Genomic DNA, 18,253 nt, shown 5'->3' with positions numbered 1-18,253 from the left:
ATATAATATAATAAAAAGCAATAAAAGAAAAAAATGTATATAATATGCTTGTGTGCATATATATATATATATATATATATATATATATATATATATATATATATATATATACCAGCAGGACACACAAGCATATTATATACATTTTTTTATTTTATTTACAAAGAAATAAAGAAAAAATATATTTACAAATATATATATAGGCCTAGTAGTTGTTGTTAAATAGGTAGGCAGTGTCTCGAACCCCAGCGAGCTGCCTAACTAGTCAGCATTTTTCTTTTTTTTTCTTTCTTTTTTTATAGAAAAATAGGGTTCGTGTATTGTTTGGGGGGGGGGGTCATTAAATAGGGTCCATGTATTGTTTTGGGGGGTTCATTTTTAAGTCTATGGTTCAAACGCACTTAATAGGCCCAAAAATGTTGTCTAAGGAGGTAGTTCGCTAGTAGTTGCATTTAATAGGCCCAAACATGCTGCCTAAGTAGATAGCTCGCTAGTAACCGCACTAAATAGGCCTAAACATCTAAGTACGCAGCTCGCTAGATTTGAGACACATCCGAAGCGTCTAAGCAGCTTCCCTTTTATTTCCGGGGTTAAAGCAGCCGCCATATCTGAATGCGCTTTAAACACAGACATGTTTATGTTGAGCCAGTTCAGAAATACAGTACGGAGAACTATATAGTACTTTAATATCACCCAATAGACGTCCGACAGACAGGCTATAACGGTGAGTTTGATACGCGCAGCCTGTATTAGTTCGTGGCGCAGACGGAGGATGTGTGTCGGTTCTGCTCGGTTGTTTTTGACTCCACATGGCACATGAGTTTGGCATGTAAAATACGAGCTTTAAAATCGACCTTAAAGATTTTCTTACTTATGCACTAACTAATTTTTCTGTTTATATGTTCTCGGAGTTTCTCTTTGAAATATCGGGCCACTGTTTTCCTCATTTATTTTCGAATGATATGGACAGAAAGGCTGTTATTTAAGTATTCAGCTGGTTATTGGTTACACTGGTGTAAATAGTAGGCCTTACGTTACAGATGTATTTTTAAGCATCCTCTGAAAAATAAACTCGAATGTCGCGTCGAAATCTGTGCATGATTAATTCAAATATTTAAGGAGTTGGCAACATAGATTTCTTCCTATTCATTCCTACATCCACTTTTCCCAAAAATGAAATAAAAAAAGGTCAAAATGCAAACTATAATCTCATAATTTGGTACACATCTCACACTACAAGTGGAATGAACAAATAGGCAATCACTGTATTGGTCAGTAGCAGATCATCCCCCCCCCCCCCCCCCCCCCCTATTTTACAATATCTTTGTTGGAGTAATGCACAGACATTATCATCATAATAATACAGTTTTTAGTCCTAAATGGTATATTTAATGTGTCTTTGCCAAGATGTCGTTGGTGGATTTGGGAAAGCGTCTCTTAGAAGCAGCTCGGAATGGTCATGATGATGAGGTCCGGACGCTGATGGCCAACGGAGCCCCGTTCACCACTGACTGGGTTGGTCATGTCATCAATAATGCTTTGAGTTATGAGTTAATATGATTTTGATGAGATGAGAGACAATCAATAAGAAAAACAGTGTTATCAATGCTTTTTAAGAATCATAACAAGCCAATCTATAAAGATCTGACAATCTTTACATCATATTCTGACTCATAAGATGTGTCAATGACATTATCTGCTTGTAAATTGTCGCAAAGTGAACTACAAAAACATATTTTACACCGATGTAAAAGCTCATTTATATGTACCTATTTTGCAGCTTGGAACTTCTCCATTACATTTAGCAGCCCAGCATGGTCATTACTCCACTGCTGAAGTCCTACTGAGGGCGGGTGTCAGCAGAGATGCCCGAACCAAAGTGGACAGGACCCCACTGCACATGGCGGCTACAGAGGGCCATGAGGTCATTGTGGATTTATTAATCAGGGTAAGACGAGGCTTGTCCTGTATTGCGATAGATTACTAGATTTACTGTAAACTATTCCAATTTGTCAACCGAGGAGACTGACTGAAGTCTCTCTTTATGTTTTAGAGTGGTGCCGACATCAATGCCAAAGACATGTTGAAGATGACCGCTCTTCACTGGGCAGCCCAGCATGGCCATCAGAACGTCGCAGAGCTGTTGGTCAAACACGGTGCAGATGTACATGCCCTCAGCAAGTTTGACAAGTCCGCTTTTGATATCGCTATCGACATACAACACGCAGAACTTATACACCTGTTACAGGTTTGTCATGTGTTTAGAAAACTACTAAACACTAGACTAGAGAATTGAATGGCATTTTCACACCTGTAAATCGTTTGCTTTAATGAATGCCCCAAGAAATAAAGAAAGCCCTAAGAAATGTTCCTCATAAATCCTCGTTTTGCCTTTTAGGAGGGAATGCAGAATCAGGTGAACAGGAATGCCGAAGCGTCAATCATAAACGGCAGCTCCACCCCACAGTTCATCATTCAGGGCGTCCCAAACATCCAAGGGGGAGTCGTCAACCTCTCTGACTTGATCAAAGCCAGCTCAGGTACGATACGACTAGAGAATCATTGTAAACGAATGTAATCAATTTGAACATTGTTAGTTATTTTATGATCTTAAATTAAATTTGAACCAACAATTGCATTTTGTTTTTGTCATGATGCTTAGGTGACACAGAGGAGGCCATAGCTGTCAGTTCCTTGGACTCGAGTATCCAACAAGTGGTGAATGAATCAGGTCAGAGGGTCATAACCATATTAACAGATCAACATGGAAACCTGCAGACAAATGGACTCGGCCAGCCGTTCTTTGTCACAATGCAGGATGGACGACAAGGTATAACTAACTATCCTTATTTTGGATTTTGAACTAAACTTCTCAATGATATAATTTTAAGATTTGTATATAGTTTTGGGTCAATAAGACTTTTTAAAAAAGCATTATACTCACAGAGGCTGCATTTATTTGATCAAAAAATACAGTAAAAACAGTAATCTAGTGAGAGATTAGAATTTAAAGTAGCATTTTTATATTTTAAAATATAATTTATTTCCATAAGCATTCTTTATTATCAATGTTGAAAAAAGTTGTGCTGCTTAATATTTTTTGTAGAAACTGATATTTTAGGATTCTTTAATGAATTTTGAAGAACAGCATTTATTGGAAAAATATAATTTTCATCCTTGCTCAAAAGTATTAATTTCTTTAAAAACAACAACATATTATATATTATTATTTTATATTATTAAATTGTGTGTGTATGTGTGTATATATATATATAACGACTGTCTTGACGTTTCTTATACCTTGAATTAAGCATGTTCCTCTTTGATTTTTATTTTTTTTATATCAGTATTGGCTGTTCCAGCCAATCAAATCACAGAGGAAGTGGTTGAAGACTCCGAACCTCCTGCTCGTAAAAGGAAAATTGAAGTTTCATCCAATAATGCAGAGACTGGTGAAACGGTGAGTCTAATATGTAAAGGGGTGTGTGTGTGTGTATATATGAAAAGGGGACTTGCGGTCAGGGTAGGCAGTGCCTCACCAAAGGAAAATTTGACATTACATTTATTAATTCCAAGAGCTTTATTAATTCACCACATTAATTACATTTATTTTATTCCAAATATAAATTTTTGTAACAAAGTTCCAGGAATACACATATAATATACTCCTGTTTGCCGTTGTTTGCTGAAGTTCAAGGCCATGGCCATTGAGGCAGAGGTTAGTGGTGCCTCTTTGGTCCATAGAACGTAGTTTATGTAGATTTGCACATGCACACTCATGCATCTAGCGGTGCCTAGCATTGGCTTTCAACCTAGTTCGATGGCTGTGAACCGTTGGATATTTGACAAAAAAATAACACAAACCTTTCAAGCTGAGTGGTATCAAAAGTTGTCTTTTTTTTTTATTATTATTCTGGTGCACCAGTTGCCAGACGCTCATTGCGTGTCGGTGTGTGCGCCTAGTGCAGTTTGTCGAAGCGAATAAGCTGTTTTTGCACTTTAAAGCGGTATGTTACTACTGAACCAATATATTCTGACTGTATCCTATTTAAATTGTGTGTGTGTGTGTGTGGCTGTCTGTGTGCCAGTGTTGGGAAAGTTCACTTTCTACATGAACTAGTTCATAGTTCATACTTCAAAAAAATGTACTAGTTCATTCATAGTTCTTTTTTTTTTTACATATGTTGCAAGCTTTTTTTTTTTATTCCCACAGCTCATATACATTATACAACCACAGACAACAATTATTTTATCGATGGGCAGTTTGCACAGAAATGAAAGATTTTTCCCATCCTCACCAACCTCGTCATAAAATCCGTTTAAATGATTATACGATGCCTCTTCGCTCGCTGCTTTGTCGACGGCGGCCGCAGTGCGACACTGGTGTCTTGTGTTAACAGATTGGGTGTTTTTTCGCTACATAAAACCTGTTTACGTGTGTTTTAGCCAGGTTTTCGCCTGGAAGTCTCGCCGCCTCCCTCTCTTTGACCTACTGTGTCCCACACAAAACATTTGTTTGTTGTTTAAGTCATAAGATAGATGTGTCCAATCATTTGATTATTAGATTTGATTGTGCATTAGCCTCACATATGATTGACTTTGCTGAATGCAGGCAGCGATGTGATGATGCCTTATATGTAAAGGATTAGTTCACTTTTCCAAAAACTTTTGCTGATAATTTACTCACCCCCATGTCATCCAAGATGTCCATGTCATTCTTTCTTCAGTCGAAAAGAAATTAAGGTTTTTAATGAAAACGTTTCCAGGATTTTCTCCATATAATGGACTTCAATGGGAACCAAACGGTTCAAGTTCCAAAAGAAACTTTCAGTACAAACTGCAAACTTGTTCAAAGGGCTTTAAACGATTCCAGACGATGAATAAGGGTCTTATCAAGCGAAACGATCGCTCATTTTTTTTTTTAAATAACAAAGTTTTATAAGATCAAACTCTCGCCTTGCTCTGTTCTGTGGTGCACGTTCGTGACTCTCCTGTTCGAACTCGTTCAACAAAATGAACAAATCTTTTTCCGAATCAATTCGTTCGTTTCTTTCGCAGAATTAACCAAATGACTCGGAAAAAGATTTGTTCATTTTGATGAACGAGTTCGAACAGGAGTGCGTTACAGAACAGAGCAAGGCGAGCGTTTGAGCTTATAAAACTTTGTTATTTATTTATAAAACAAGCGATCATTTCGCTTGATAAGACCCTTATTCATCATCTGGAATCGTTTAAAGCCCTTTGAAGCTGCACTGAAACTCATTTGGACCTTGAACCGTCTGGTTCCCACTGAAGTCCATTATATGGAGAAAAATCCTGGAATGTTATCAAAAACCTTCATTTCTTTTTAACTGAAGAAAGAAAGACGTCAACATCTTGGATTACATGGGGGTATAAATTGGGAGAGTAAATTATCAGCAAACATGGGGGAGTAAATTATCAGCAACATTTTTTTCAAAAGTGAACTACTCCTTTAACTACATTACACAGCCTACCCATTTTCGTCCATCTCCAGGAGCATCTCCAGTGGCAGTTACAGGAAGCTAACAGGAAAGCTCAATCCTATCGTCAGCAATTGCTCCGCAAAGAGCAGGAAGCCGAGGGGTACCGCATGAAACTGGAGGCCATGTCGAACGGACAGAGCAACGGCACCACAGGGCTGGACCAGGAGCACATCGTGTTTGTGCAAGAAGAGGTCGGCATCGAAGAAACTACGGAGGGAACAGAGGAAGTTGTCATGTTTTCAGAAGGTGGCGTAGTCATCAAAACAGAGGACATCGATTGTGTGGACGAGCAGATCACTCTTGTGGAAGCCACAGCGGGTCACACGGAAGTCATCTCTTAAAAGAGCAACCCAAGAGCGTGGACTCAATCCTCTCAAGCAACCAAAGAGTGCATCGGCACGGTTTTGGTTTGGTTCATTTTGATTTTTCAGCAATTAAGTCCTTTTTGTAATTTATTTCCTTGTTCTGTTTTGGTTAACGTTTCTTGCTTCAAATGAAAGTTCACTAAGAAACAACCACAATGTGCATCATATGCACACACACGACCAGGGAAGATGATTCTTTCTAGGAGTCTGTATCTGCAGTGTCCTTAGAAGTGCTCACCCATCAATTGTCCTAGATGGGGTTCTTCAAACAGCTGGAAAAGGTTCACTCAGGATGGAACTCTTTGCAAACTGCATGTCTTTTGAGCTCCCCTAGAAACGCAGCCGTCTTATTCAGACAGTTTCACCGCTTTATAAAAATGAAAGATTGAAAATTCATCTCAGAATGCAGCAGTGGTTTGTGTTCTATGCATTGGTAATAAAATAATGCACCAGTTTCGAGAATTTAATTTGTAGGGAATCCGTTTTATTTTTTCTGTCGGATCATTTAAAAATCTGTAGGTCAATTAAAAGTGCCTTGGTGTATTTTTGGTCATGTTTAGTTTTTATTCGTACATGAATTATTGGCATATATAGTATTTGTTTAAATGGGTATAAAGCATAATTCCCATTCATTAACTCACATTCCTTATGTAACATGTATTTGTTTTCTCTGAATATGTATAATGTGGTTGTTGTTTTGTTATAGTTACTTTGAACCTTAAGTTGAGAGCTCTTGTTCACAATGAGTTAAAGGGATAGGTCACCCAAAAATGAACATTCTGACATCAATTAACTTGTATGGATCTCTTTCTTCTACTGAACACAAAATATGTTATTAAGAATGGGTAACCAAATTGGGTTTTCATTACTATGGAAGTCAATGGGGTCCATCAACTGACTTGAGGGTGAATAAATGATGTCTGAATTTTAATTTTTGGGTGAACTATCCCTTTAACATTGCTTTCACAAATGTAAAAAGTCTGATTTCAATATCAGGGTTTTGTATCTGTCTGGCTAGCCTTTATAATGTGTAATGTTATCTCCCTGAGTTAATACAAAAATAATCAGTGGTTTTTCAGACACAGAATAATTTGAGATATTCATATGCATTAGATGGCAAGAGCATATGTGATTATTAAATTGAATCCAATTTTGTGCTGTATAACAAAAAATAGTAACAGACATAATTGTTGTAACCTCTAAAGAAATTTTCAATTTTAACTAGTTGTGATTGCTTCTCACATAGGAAATTATGTAATTATTTACTTTTTAAAGTAATTTAAGTTCCGTTTTTTTTTTTTTTTTTATGTTAACACATCACCGTCCTCACATTGTAAAAATGAACCACAGTAATATACTGGCACTACAATTTATGGACCTACACTGGTTAATGCAAAATCTTGATTTTAGAGTTTCTCCCACTTGTTATATGCTTAAATGTATAAAGCTTTTGACTTATTTTTGATTAAAAATATTGCAAATATCAATTTTCAGCTTCTGTATATTTTCTTTTGTTCGTATTATATTAAACCCAATAAAAGTAGCTCACATCATCACATTTAAGTCATTATGATATGTTCAAAAGTTTTGGGTGAGTACGATTTTTAAATGTTTTTGACAGTTATGCTCAACGAGGTTGCGTTTATTTGATCAAAAACAATAATATTGTGATATTATTATAATTCAAAATAATTGTTTTCTATTTTAATATATTTGAATGTGTGATGATACATGATCCTTCAAAAATCATTATAATATTCTGATTTGGTGCTCAAGAAACATTTCTTATTATTAAAAACAGTTGTGCTGCTTAAAGGGATAGTTCGCCCAAAAATGAAAATTAACTCTGATTGTATTAGTCCGAAAGAACAATGTCATATACGCCTTGGATGGCTTGAGGGTGAGTAAATCAAGATATATTTTCATTTTTGGGGCGCATTTTTTCAGGATTCTATGATGAACAAAAAGTTCAAAGAACAGCATTTATTTGAAATAGACTTTTGTAAACAAACTGACAAAAAAACAACACGGTTATATAAAATTGTTTATTCCGGCTAATTCTGAAATAGCACAATGACCAAAATTAAGAAATCTGTATACAAAGAAGCAAGTGGTCCATCTAGTAAAGCACAGAATGTAAATAAAAACAACAAAGGTTTCAAAAAGATCTTCACATTAGGGCTTAGGGAGGCATTGGTGCTCTCATCGGACCCCTCGGCGGCGCAGGAGGACGAGGCGGCAAGGGAGGCCCTCTCTGAAAGCCGAAGTGTGGTGGTCTGGGTGGGCCGGCACCATAACCTGGGGGTGGCATTGGTGGAGGCCCTCTCATACCTGGATGCATACCTGTAAAAAAAGGGGAGGAGTTATTGCATCAACAACATTTGATCTATTTTGCTTCCGTTGAAAGGCACAAGCCACTTCTTCACACACATACCCATTGGGGGACCGAATGGTCCTCTGGGAGGGACACCCATGGGGGGAGGAGGCATGCCAGGTGGAGTTGGTGCTCTTTGTTGAGAAGATCCAGGCGGGCCAGGAGGAGGAGGCACCATTCCGGGAGGTCCCGACGGAGGCATCGGCATTGGTGGCATTCCTGGTGGGTGCATTGCTCCAGGGGGGAAGGGCGGGGGGCCCGGTGGGTGCCCTCCACCCTGTTGTGAAGGACCACCCGGCGCAGGAGGCATCATACCAGGCGGCATGCCAGGTGGCATGGTGCCAGGAGGAGGGACAGGTGGGAAAGCTCCAGGAGGCGGCATCCCTGCGTAATCAATATACAAATATAAAAATGATGCAAAAGACATTTATTGTACCAAAAATAACACTTCATTTCATCATATTTGCTGAATGAAAAGCAATACTTGCTAATTCTATTTCTTACTAAATTTGGTGTGCTGATTCCAAAAATGGTGGAAATTTTGCTCTAACGCGTCACACTTTCGTACAAAATATGACATGCATTTTTGCCTTTTTTTGACAAAGCTGTTTTTCACATGCATGTATGATATTATTTTATGTCCTGAATCATGATGTCAAGGTTAGAATTATGGTCAGCGACAGAAGAAAATGCAAACATGATGCAGATGTTTCATACTACATCTCTGGGTGTTTTACTACATCCTATCAGTTATAGAAAATTACAGATTTTGTGAAGAAGAAAAAAAAAATTCTTTGACATTAAATTAAGTGTTTGAAAATGTTCCACTCCTATGCAGATTGAAAGTTAAACTAAATATTTACTATATATATATATATATATATATATATATAAAATGTCTACTTTTGTTATATATTGTTAGTTGTGTTTTCGGTTATAAGTTATACCAAATCTTAAAAAAGCTTTATATTACTTTTTTATACATGAATAAATATTTATGCATGTATTATATATACATTTAAAAAGTCTTTGTTCCTATTTCTGAAATAGTAAAAGATAAAATTGCTCATGAATTTTTTCCCTTAAGAAGCAGAGCTGTGTAATAGTCATATTATATTTGAAAAATGTCAGAAATAGATCAATACTCTCATAATATCTAACCTGGCATTGGCATCCCTGGACCCATGGCGGTCATGACAGGTGTGGGCATGGAGGGAGGCGGTGGGGCGTCTGCGAAAAGCTGATGGGGCCGATCGGCCTGTGAAAGTGGATTCTGGGCGGCCAGGAGACGCTCTGCAGCTGAGCCGTGCCTCTCGCCCTTTGAGTCCTTCTTAAAGGCGTATGAAACCGTGATGGGCCGATTGCAGAGATACTGGCCATTCATGGCCTCGATAGCTGCATCGGAGGCATCAAAACTGGCATAGTTGATGAAAGCATAACCCTTCGAGTTGCCTGTGTCCGGGTCTCTCATGATCTTCGGTGTCTGAAGGATCACACCGAAAGCACTGAAAGTATCATAAAGGAGTTTCTCGTCGATTTCAGGGTCTAAGTTGCCAATGAAGATGTTGGCGCCGACGTCGAGGTTCTTGTTGTGCGCCGAAGCCTTGTTGACTCGTATGGGCTTGCCGTATAGTTTGATCATGTTCATGATCTTTATGGCGTAGTCTGCATCCTCTTCACTGAGGAACTCCACAAAGCCATAACCTGAAGAACAATGACCAATATCAATTGAAATCATGCAAAACGATAGAAATCTTTCATCTGAACGCTCAATGATATGGAAACTCACCCTGGTGTTGTCCTGTTACTCTGTCTTTGGGCATGTGTGTGTTTACCACAGGACCAGCTTGCAGAAAAAGCTCCCACAGAAGAGGCTCTGAGACCTTCTCATCAAGACCACCCACATATACAGTGGCATCTGGAAATAAAATATGATCAAAATAAACATGCACTGCTGCACTGGACACAAAGATATGGCAGTTTATAAGATACGCATTATAAAGCCTATTATTATTATCATTACTACTAGTAGTTTTAATATTATATTGTTTGGATACACTAAATTATTAAACCCCAAACTTTTTTTGTTATTAGATTTTAGCAAGCGTATTTGAATGAATGGAAGTGAGCGACTTAAATGCTTTTAGAGAAGACAGGAAGAGATTAAAATGTTTCCACAGAGCTGAAATACTTTTATTGAACAGTACATAAAAAGTATCCCTACGAATTTATATTTAATAAATTGTACCTTGATTTCGTTCTGAAATCGGTCCCGCCGCCATGATGAACCCGGCGTGTGTACTGACGGAAGCGTTTCTTTTCCCCCGTAGCGATTTGCGTCACAAAACAACACAACAGCGCCACGTCAGCGCGGTGCTGCCACCAACAGGACAGGAGGATGAACGCTCACTCATTTGTCAAATTTTAATTTACAGTGTCCTTTGGTCTTCTTTGTTGTGAAATTGCTCTTTTTTTTTTCTTTTTTTTTTTTTTTTTGCTTTTAAGGTCATACACTGAAGCCAATGCGGTAATACCAGTGCTTTAGGACCTATATTGTGCGACTGGGCATCTATAGCAACCTAGCACATAGGCTACAATTGTCATACAAAAGTAACAACACTGTCCTTAATAAAAAGAATGCAGTTTAATATCACCATGAGCTTTGTATACCTATCAATCTGCAAAACTATTAACATGATAATGATTTTGGAAAGGCTGCCAGTCTAATATTAAAGAAACACTGGGCTAGCATCTGTTTTTGTATTGTAGAAAGACATTCCTGCTTATACGTGATAAGAATACAAAGGAGACCCCTTTTATTTTATCTTCACAAGAACAAAGCTCTGAATTTGACAGGTTTGAGAAGCCTGTTGATACAGGACGGCTGGTTTTATGACTCAGCTTTATGTCTGTTTTGCAGCCGTAGAATATGATAAATGTAGCCTACTGTGGGATTGAGAAGCGACTTTTGATTTAACAGTTTTGTGTGAGATCATGAAGTCAAGTCACTCCCAATTGTGTTTTAGTGGTTCTACCTGTTTCACCTGCTCTCCCACCCCAACTGTCTCAAAGAAGAGTCAGGCCGTGTGGAATCTGCCTTTTACACCAGCACAAGAATGGATTTATAAACCTTTTCAGAAACTTGAGCGTCTGCTTTTCTCCTCCCAGTGGATTTTAAGCTTGAGTAACACGTACACACTAAACACAGACTGACACATTACAGCTAAGGTGAACATGGGGACAGATTTAACCTACAACTTTGTCTTCAAAGGTAAGTTTGATTCATTTGACTGGAGATCAGATTTAAGTGTTTACAATGATCATTTTGACCTGAAACCCATAAAATAATAATCTGTAGCCTATAGTAAATACATGAATAAATGTTTTATTTCTGTGTTTACATGTGATTTTTATTAATTTTGTGAATTAGAACAAATTCAAGCTGGTCTTTTGTTGTCTTTCAGTGGTTTTAATTGGGGAGTCAGGGGTTGGAAAAAGCAATTTACTGTCAAGATTTACCAAAAACGAGTTCAACCATGACAGCCGTACAACCATTGGGGTGGAATTCAGCACTCGCTCCATTCAAGTGGATAATATTACCATCAAGGCCCAGATCTGGGACACTGCAGGTCTAGAGCGCTACAGGGCTATTACCTCAGCGTAAGTCCCTCATCATGCTATCCTTTAATCCTACAGATACCTCTGATCTATGTATGTTCACATGAATCCTTATTTAAGATTCTGGAGGCTTTGGAATTCGTTGTAATTCGCATCACACCCAGAACCACTCCTTTTTTGACCGAGTATACAGTCAAAAGTATTGATACGTTACTGGCATCTAGAGTGGCCCCAAATGTATTTGCATGACTTTTACTGTATCATATCTTGTTTGTAGAATCCATTTGGTTTTATATTTTTTTGTCACTGAGTCTAATTCAGTGACATTTTTTTTTAACTCAAATGAAAGAGTATTAATAGACTGTACCATTCAAAAGTTTGGGGTTGATGATTTTTAAAAATGCTTTTCCAAAGAAGTATTTTATGCTCACCAAGATTTATTTGATCAAAAATCCAGTAAAAACATAAATTTTGTGAAAATAACTGTTTTCTATTTTCCTGTGGTGGCAAAGTTGAATTTTCAGCATCATTCCTTCAGAAATCACTCTAATATGCTTAATATGCAAGACACATTTCTTATTATCAATGTTGAATTTCTTTAAAACATTTTTGTGAAAACTGATCATTCTTTAATGAATAGTATTGATTTATTTATTTGAAATAGTAATATTTTATTATATCATAAATGTCTTTAGCGTCACTTTTTATCAGTTTAATTAATTCTTTCTGTACGAAAGTAAAATAAAAACTGACTAACTTTTTAACGGAAGAGAAAAAGTACCTTACTCCTTACTGTAAACCAAAAAGTGAACTACAAAGCGCAGTTTGAGCCAATACACACTTTTACTTCTGCATGTGTAATAATGAACGGTTTGGCTCTTGTAGGTATTACAGGGGAGCAGTGGGTGCATTGCTGGTTTATGACATCACCAAGCACCTGACGTATGAGAACGTTGAACGATGGCTGAAGGAACTGTACGACCACGCTGATCCTCATATAGTAGTCATGCTTGTGGGAAATAAAAGTGACCTGGGAACTTTACGCACTGTACCAAAAGAGGAGGCTAAGGACTTTGCAGGTGTCAATACATTTTATTACCCTTTGTTTTACACATTTCAGCCCATGCACATTCTGTCATACTTTACCCTCACGTCATTCTAAATTTGACTTCCTCTCTTCTGTGGAATACATTTTTGCACATTCAATAAAAGTCAGTGGGGTTCAATGTTGTATGGACCCCAATCAAAATATCTTTGCGTTCGGAAGAAGAAAGACATGTAGTTTTGGAAAGACATGAAGATGATGACAGAATTTTGGGGTGAAGTATCACTTTAAGACATACTATAAAATAAAGTTGTGTTAAATTTTTTGATTAAACAGAGGCCAAAGGCTTACTATATATGGAGACTTCTGCTTTAGAGTCAACTAACGTTGAATCTGCATTCCTTGAAGTTCTAACAGGTGAGTTTTCTTTTTAACTCCGTCACTGATTAAGATTATTGGGTTTATCTTGGTGTCAAAACCAGTTCATACCTTAAGTTTAAAATCCTTCTTGACTTTAACTCACTTTAAATGCATAAAGACAATGTTCAATGATGTTTCGTCCATCAGCAATACACATGAAAGTTGCTAGTAAAGAGGTCACCAGAGGTTCCATCTGCGCCGTGACCCTGGGCCCGTCCAGCGAGTACAAGGAGGAGAGAAAGTCCTGCTGTAAAAGCACCTGAACAACATCCAATGTTATCAAGAGCAAAGACAGTGATTATCATCATACCATGGAGGTACTTCTTCATACTTGGCCTTCATTAGATAAAAAAAAATATTTCCTTTTCCTTTAAATCCTCACTTATCTGGCTTACTCCGAGCAATGTCTGAACTTTGTATTTTGAGCACTTCTTGCCTTGTTTTTGCCTCTTCACGATGACTCGCTTGGTTTAGTCCTCCTTTTGGATAAAAGCGTCTGCTAAATGACTAAATGTAAATGCAATGAGTACAATAGGGGGGTGACTAGGTGTTTTAGGGTTAATATTTTGTGGCTTGTTTTTTACTTTTAAACATAAAACAATTGGAACTGATGATGTACATGATGTGTTCTTAGATTTTTAATTACCACTAGACGTTAATGTAAATTACTCTTATGTGTAAACCACAAATGGGTTGTGTTGTATTATAAAACTATTTATGGTGTTTGAATGAACAGAAATATATTTTAGTACACATGCACTTCAGGTCTGTAAAATGTAGATAAAAAATATTAAAAAGTGAATATGTTGGACTGATCAATTAGACATTTCTCATGGAAAGTATGTGTGGTTTATAGATGATTAATATTTGGGCATTACATTTTTGCTTTTTTAAACACTGAGATCTGAGTTCTCGCCTGCAAAAATAATTTCATATTCATTATAGAAATGTGAAGAGCTTCACACTGCTGCAGACCACTTCATCCCTGCACACTTCATTTCCCATAATCCCTCCTGGCTCACACTCTTCTAATCATCACCTGTTTGTATTCGCTTCATCACTTCATAGTATTTAGTTCCTCCGTTTTCAGTCTTTGGTTGTTGTTCGTTTATGGTATGTTATGCCTCTCTGCCTTTTTGTTTTATAAAATCCTATTTATATTTGTATCCAATCTTCAAATTCATTACATGAATTGAAATAGTACACTTTTTTAGTCAGGCACAAAAAGTTGCCGTTTCAATAAATATAAGATTTTATGCTGGACTTATTGTGTGACTTGCTCTATACAATTGCCTGTGTGTGTGCTGATTTGTTTGTCTATAAACATATTCATTAACATTGTCATGGATGTCAGCATAAAATTTTTATTTCAGTTCAAATGTTACACATTTCCATACATAAATATGTAACCGTAATATATTTAAACATGAAACAATATAGTAATTATTCTGGCTTAGTTACTAAATTCCCAAATCATCAAAAAACATTTTTTTAGGTTTTATAAATCCTTAACTAATCAGACTGGTTCTTTGCAATAAAGAGTCAATATATTTACACATCATCATAAACAATTATTGATTGATGCTAATTAATCATATGTACCCAATTTAAGAAAAGCAGAAGTATTCAGAATGGTCAACCATACAGTTATTACCCATCAGTACCGGTATATTCTTTCTTTTGGATTCCTTACACAAGTGACATGAAGGCCTAATGTTCAGTTCAGCTGATACACACAGTCAGTGCCTGGGTATTGAGGCAGATTCAGCTGGTACTTCTGTTCAAGTTTAGAAGGAACGAACCGTCCTCCCAGGAAGTGATAGCGTCCTTTGAAGAGATTGGCAGCCTTCTTTGGGGCTGTGAGGGAGATGAGCATATCAGGCTGAATCCCATCAAGAGAGCCTTTCTCTACATCCCAGCCTAAAGAGTGAAAGAAAATAAACATCTTTTGTCAAAATTACGTGACATTTATGCATATAAACTATTTGACTGACCATCACCAGGCATTTTATGCAATAAAAATATGATTCTCGTCTCTGAAATGCTGATCAAACAGTGATTATTTCTACCCATTATAGTGTGTGTGTGCATTCTCACCTGAAGGTATGTCGACACTAGCAATGGGCACAGTGATTTTCTTTAGTTTGGAGAGAATGTCACCGAATGGCTCTCGCACCGCACCCTTAAAACTGAATCCAAAGATGGCGTCCACCACCAAGTTATAAGCTTCATCAATCACATCAGCCTACATGGGAAAATGCATGACATATAGAATATAGTAGACACAAAGTATAAACATATTACATATATACACTGCCGATCAAAATGTTAGGGTTGGTAAGATGTTTTTCAAAGAAGTCTCTGATTTGATGTGTAACATTATGTTTTCTATTTGAATATATTTTAAAATGTTATGTATTCAAAGCTGGATTTTCAGCATCATTTCTCGAGTCTTCAGTGTCACATGATCAATCAGAAATCAATCTAAAATGCTGATTTGCTGCTCTGATTATTATCAATGTTGAAAACAGTTGTGCTGCGTAATATCTTTGTGGAAACAATTACATTTTTCTTTCAGGAATCTTTTTTTGTAACATTATAAATGTCTTTACAGCCAATTTCGATCAATTTAATGCATGCTTGCTAAATAAAAGTATTAATTTCTCTCTAATTTTTGTTTTAAATGACTGACCGCAAACTTCTAAATGGTTGTGTACATATACAAAAACATAAATGTATATCCATTAACGTAAACAATAAATGAACATAAATCAATTTACGTAAAGGTAAAAAAACAAAAACACATTGAAATGTCAGATGTCCCTGGGACATTCAGTGCAGTTACTTAATCAGTAATTAATGAGGAGGAGGAACCCATATGAAAGGTTAAAAAAAGTCGGACCCCCCATGGTGTAAAAAATGGGTTAGGTATTGACTGCTAAGGTTCCTGTTGTACCTCAGGCATCTCTGTCAGGAAGGATATATCCATCTTCTCACACTGGGTGGTAAGATTCTGAAAGAGCTGTTTGTTGGGGCGCTTCGGGTACAATACAGAAGGCTCATATCCCTAGGAGATTCACATGCAATATGAATAAAATCAATACGCCTTCATTAAATATTAAGTTTAATGAGGGAAAGATTTGAAACAGGTGTGATCACTTCAGCTATAACTCGAACTCACAAACAGTTTGAGATGTCTAGCACAAACCAAGCCATCTCCTCCATTATTTCCAGGGCCACAGATCACCAGAACTCTGGGTGGACTCTTGAGCAGCGATTGCAGAGGATAGCCCTACGAAGTAAACGACTGGTTTGATTGTGTATTATGTGTATAAGCTGTATGCGATCCTTTCTGCATGATGATGGACCATCGGATGTACCTTTGACACGGCTGTGGCACAGCTAAGCCCGGCCAGCTCCATTAACTGATCCACGCTGAAGCTGTACTCATTAAACAGCTCCTCGTCAATGTGCTGAGCCTCTTCTTGTCTATGATGAGAGAAACCAGAAATAAAAACCTCTGTGGCACAATCACTGAATTTGGACGTGCCTTGTTGCCTGTTTTTCCTACTATGAAGGCAGCATTTTTCAGCTTGTGGACGCATTAGTACAATCCCATTTTAAGCAAAGCTCAAATGTCAGAGAGACTATTACTGACATGGATTCAAAACCACAGTAATGTAATATCATGTTATAGACAGTGAACACTTATATTACACAGAGAGTGTGGTGCATTTACACTCACCCCAGGTACTTAATAGTATTGGCCATAGTGAAAGCCTGTTTATGAGCGAGACCTTTGGTGTAGATGTTACTGGCAACACGTGCACATGCTCCTGAATGTGTCAGGACAGAGCCTCCTCGTGATGTCACAAGAAGACCGATTCCAAACAGGGCTCGAAGTCCCAACATTCACCTGGCTAAAGCACCTGAACAAGAAAAAACAGTAAGAAAGTTGGTAAGAGAGGCGATTTCTGCCCACATATCTTGCCACATTCTGGGAAAGGCACAATAATAATGAGAAGAGAAACCTAATAAACTGGCTAATCCAACATAATTCCTAATCCAATAGGTTATTGGAGATATATGCGTTTTTCGGTGTGTAAATAGTGATATGTCTATTAGTAAATAGTGTGTAAATAGTCTATAATATATGCATACTATTATAGATGAATAAATATAGTATTACGTATACTTAATATGTAGTCTAATATAAATTTACATATCTATAACCATTGGATTTAACTCAACCTGCAACTTTATGATTAGAAAAACATATTACACATTAAAAATAATAATTGTGAACAGTTTTTAACGAGATACCACTGGGTTACAGAAATGTTATAGGAAAGAATCGACCAATAAAAAAAAAAAACAGAAGCATGATTCAGTAACGTTACCTGATAGTAAGTGGGATTCAGTAAGTTAACGTTACCTGTTAGAAAGTGTGTCTAAACGCTCAGTAACATTCGTTAAAACTAAGAAAAGTTTAAGACACCGTCGGGTGAAAAAACAGAGCAAAAACCGATTCAGTTAAATCTTTACAGGATACAAACATGCAGAAGTGTATAAAACAGAAAGGACACTTGCAGCCCTCTGCTGCTGACAACATCCGGGTTAGTGAACTTCAGGCGCTTTTCACAATAACAGCCTGACTTTTGTTTAAAATTTATTTAAAGGAAATCAAAATAAATTAAATTAAATATAATTTTATTAAATTGAATTATTAATGATAATATTTAGTATAATTTATAATGATGATTATTATATTCCTCATAATCATTTATCATAATAATACTTATTTTAGAGCTTTTTTTCCCATGACATAACCTTTATTTGTTTCTAATTTGTGGTCTTTATTTGTGTAAAAGGGATGTGTGGATGAACATAATTTTTTAAAATAGAGGTCATAGAAATTATTCCCTGTCTT

At 36.9% G+C, this 18,253-nt stretch overlaps 4 protein-coding genes across 6 annotated transcripts; 2 read left to right on the top strand and 2 right to left on the bottom strand.

Annotated features, from left to right (window-relative positions):
- The first annotated feature begins 581 nt into the window (after positions 1-581).
- Positions 582-6,159, top strand: gabpb2a (GA binding protein transcription factor subunit beta 2a). The gene is made up of 8 exons (XM_039678762.2): positions 582-721; positions 1,405-1,512; positions 1,778-1,945; positions 2,051-2,245; positions 2,396-2,537; positions 2,660-2,827; positions 3,345-3,457; positions 5,513-6,159. The coding sequence occupies exons 2-8, from the start codon at positions 1,405-1,407 to the stop codon at positions 5,840-5,842; spliced, it is 1,224 nt and encodes a 407-aa protein (XP_039534696.2). The 5' UTR covers positions 582-721; the 3' UTR covers positions 5,843-6,159.
- A 1,738-nt stretch (positions 6,160-7,897) lies between these two features.
- Positions 7,898-10,628, bottom strand: sf3b4 (splicing factor 3b, subunit 4). The gene is made up of 5 exons (XM_039678758.2): positions 10,489-10,628; positions 10,030-10,158; positions 9,402-9,944; positions 8,301-8,624; positions 7,898-8,209 (listed from the first exon to the last, which is right to left on the bottom strand). Exons 1-5 carry the CDS (start codon positions 10,520-10,522, stop codon positions 8,049-8,051), a joined length of 1,191 nt encoding a protein of 396 aa, XP_039534692.2. The 5' UTR covers positions 10,523-10,628; the 3' UTR covers positions 7,898-8,048.
- A 630-nt stretch (positions 10,629-11,258) lies between these two features.
- rab25a (RAB25, member RAS oncogene family a) lies at positions 11,259-14,586 on the top strand. Of its 2 annotated transcripts, XR_005623633.2 has the most exons (6): positions 11,259-11,511; positions 11,705-11,900; positions 12,744-12,937; positions 13,240-13,320; positions 13,471-13,640; positions 14,269-14,586. XR_005623633.2 is itself a non-coding variant. In XM_039678761.2 (5 exons), the coding sequence occupies exons 1-5, from the start codon at positions 11,475-11,477 to the stop codon at positions 13,584-13,586; spliced, it is 624 nt and encodes a 207-aa protein (XP_039534695.1). In that variant the 5' UTR covers positions 11,259-11,474; the 3' UTR covers positions 13,587-14,586. The 2 variants fall into 2 exon arrangements, 1 of the variants encoding a protein (XP_039534695.1); XM_039678761.2 differs by having other exon boundaries at positions 13,471-14,586.
- Positions 14,587-14,667: 81 nt separating this feature from the next.
- Positions 14,668-17,954, bottom strand: naxe (NAD(P)HX epimerase). Of its 2 annotated transcripts, none has more exons than XM_039678759.2 (7): positions 17,759-17,954; positions 17,069-17,252; positions 16,704-16,812; positions 16,505-16,615; positions 16,280-16,390; positions 15,421-15,568; positions 14,668-15,243 (listed from the first exon to the last, which is right to left on the bottom strand). In XM_039678759.2, the coding sequence occupies exons 2-7, from the start codon at positions 17,233-17,235 to the stop codon at positions 15,041-15,043; spliced, it is 849 nt and encodes a 282-aa protein (XP_039534693.2). In that variant the 5' UTR covers positions 17,236-17,252; positions 17,759-17,954; the 3' UTR covers positions 14,668-15,040. The 2 variants fall into 2 exon arrangements, with proteins under 2 accessions (XP_039534693.2, XP_039534694.2); XM_039678760.2 differs by having other exon boundaries at positions 17,724-17,948.
- Between the last annotated feature and the right edge of the window lie 299 nt (positions 17,955-18,253).

This window comes from Pimephales promelas, chromosome 18 (genome assembly GCF_988280905.1).
Source record: "Pimephales promelas chromosome 18, fPimPro1.hap1.1, whole genome shotgun sequence".
Taxonomy (NCBI): domain Eukaryota; kingdom Metazoa; phylum Chordata; class Actinopteri; order Cypriniformes; family Leuciscidae; genus Pimephales; species Pimephales promelas.
This window is presented reverse-complemented; position numbering and strand designations above follow the sequence as displayed.

Excerpts from the sequence above, each read along its gene's own strand:
- naxe (XM_039678759.2), bottom strand. The coding sequence starts at position 17,235 with ATGTTGGGACTTCGAGCCCTGTTTGGAATCGGTCTTCTTGTGACATCA. Across the intron at positions 16,391-16,504 it reads CTAGACATCTCAAACTGTTT|GGATATGAGCCTTCTGTATT; the intron begins GTGAGTTCGAGT and ends TGAATCTCCTAG. Across the intron at positions 15,244-15,420 it reads TAGTGTCGACATACCTTCAG|GCTGGGATGTAGAGAAAGGC; the intron begins GTGAGAATGCAC and ends TTCACTCTTTAG.
- sf3b4 (XM_039678758.2), bottom strand. The coding sequence starts at position 10,522 with ATGGCGGCGGGACCGATTTCAGAACGAAATCAAG. Across the intron at positions 10,159-10,488 it reads GATTTCAGAACGAAATCAAG|ATGCCACTGTATATGTGGGT; the intron begins GTACAATTTATT and ends TTTTATTTCCAG. Across the intron at positions 8,625-9,401 it reads TCCAGGGATGCCAATGCCAG|GGATGCCGCCTCCTGGAGCT; the intron begins GTTAGATATTAT and ends TTGATTACGCAG.
- gabpb2a (XM_039678762.2), top strand. The coding sequence starts at position 1,405 with ATGTCGTTGGTGGATTTGGGAAAGCGTCTCTTAGAAGCAGCTCGGAAT. Across the intron at positions 1,513-1,777 it reads CCCCGTTCACCACTGACTGG|CTTGGAACTTCTCCATTACA; the intron begins GTTGGTCATGTC and ends CCTATTTTGCAG. Across the intron at positions 2,538-2,659 it reads CTTGATCAAAGCCAGCTCAG|GTGACACAGAGGAGGCCATA; the intron begins GTACGATACGAC and ends CATGATGCTTAG.
- rab25a (XM_039678761.2), top strand. The coding sequence starts at position 11,475 with ATGGGGACAGATTTAACCTACAACTTTGTCTTCAAAG. Across the intron at positions 11,512-11,704 it reads CTACAACTTTGTCTTCAAAG|TGGTTTTAATTGGGGAGTCA; the intron begins GTAAGTTTGATT and ends GTTGTCTTTCAG. Across the intron at positions 12,938-13,239 it reads GGAGGCTAAGGACTTTGCAG|AGGCCAAAGGCTTACTATAT; the intron begins GTGTCAATACAT and ends TTGATTAAACAG.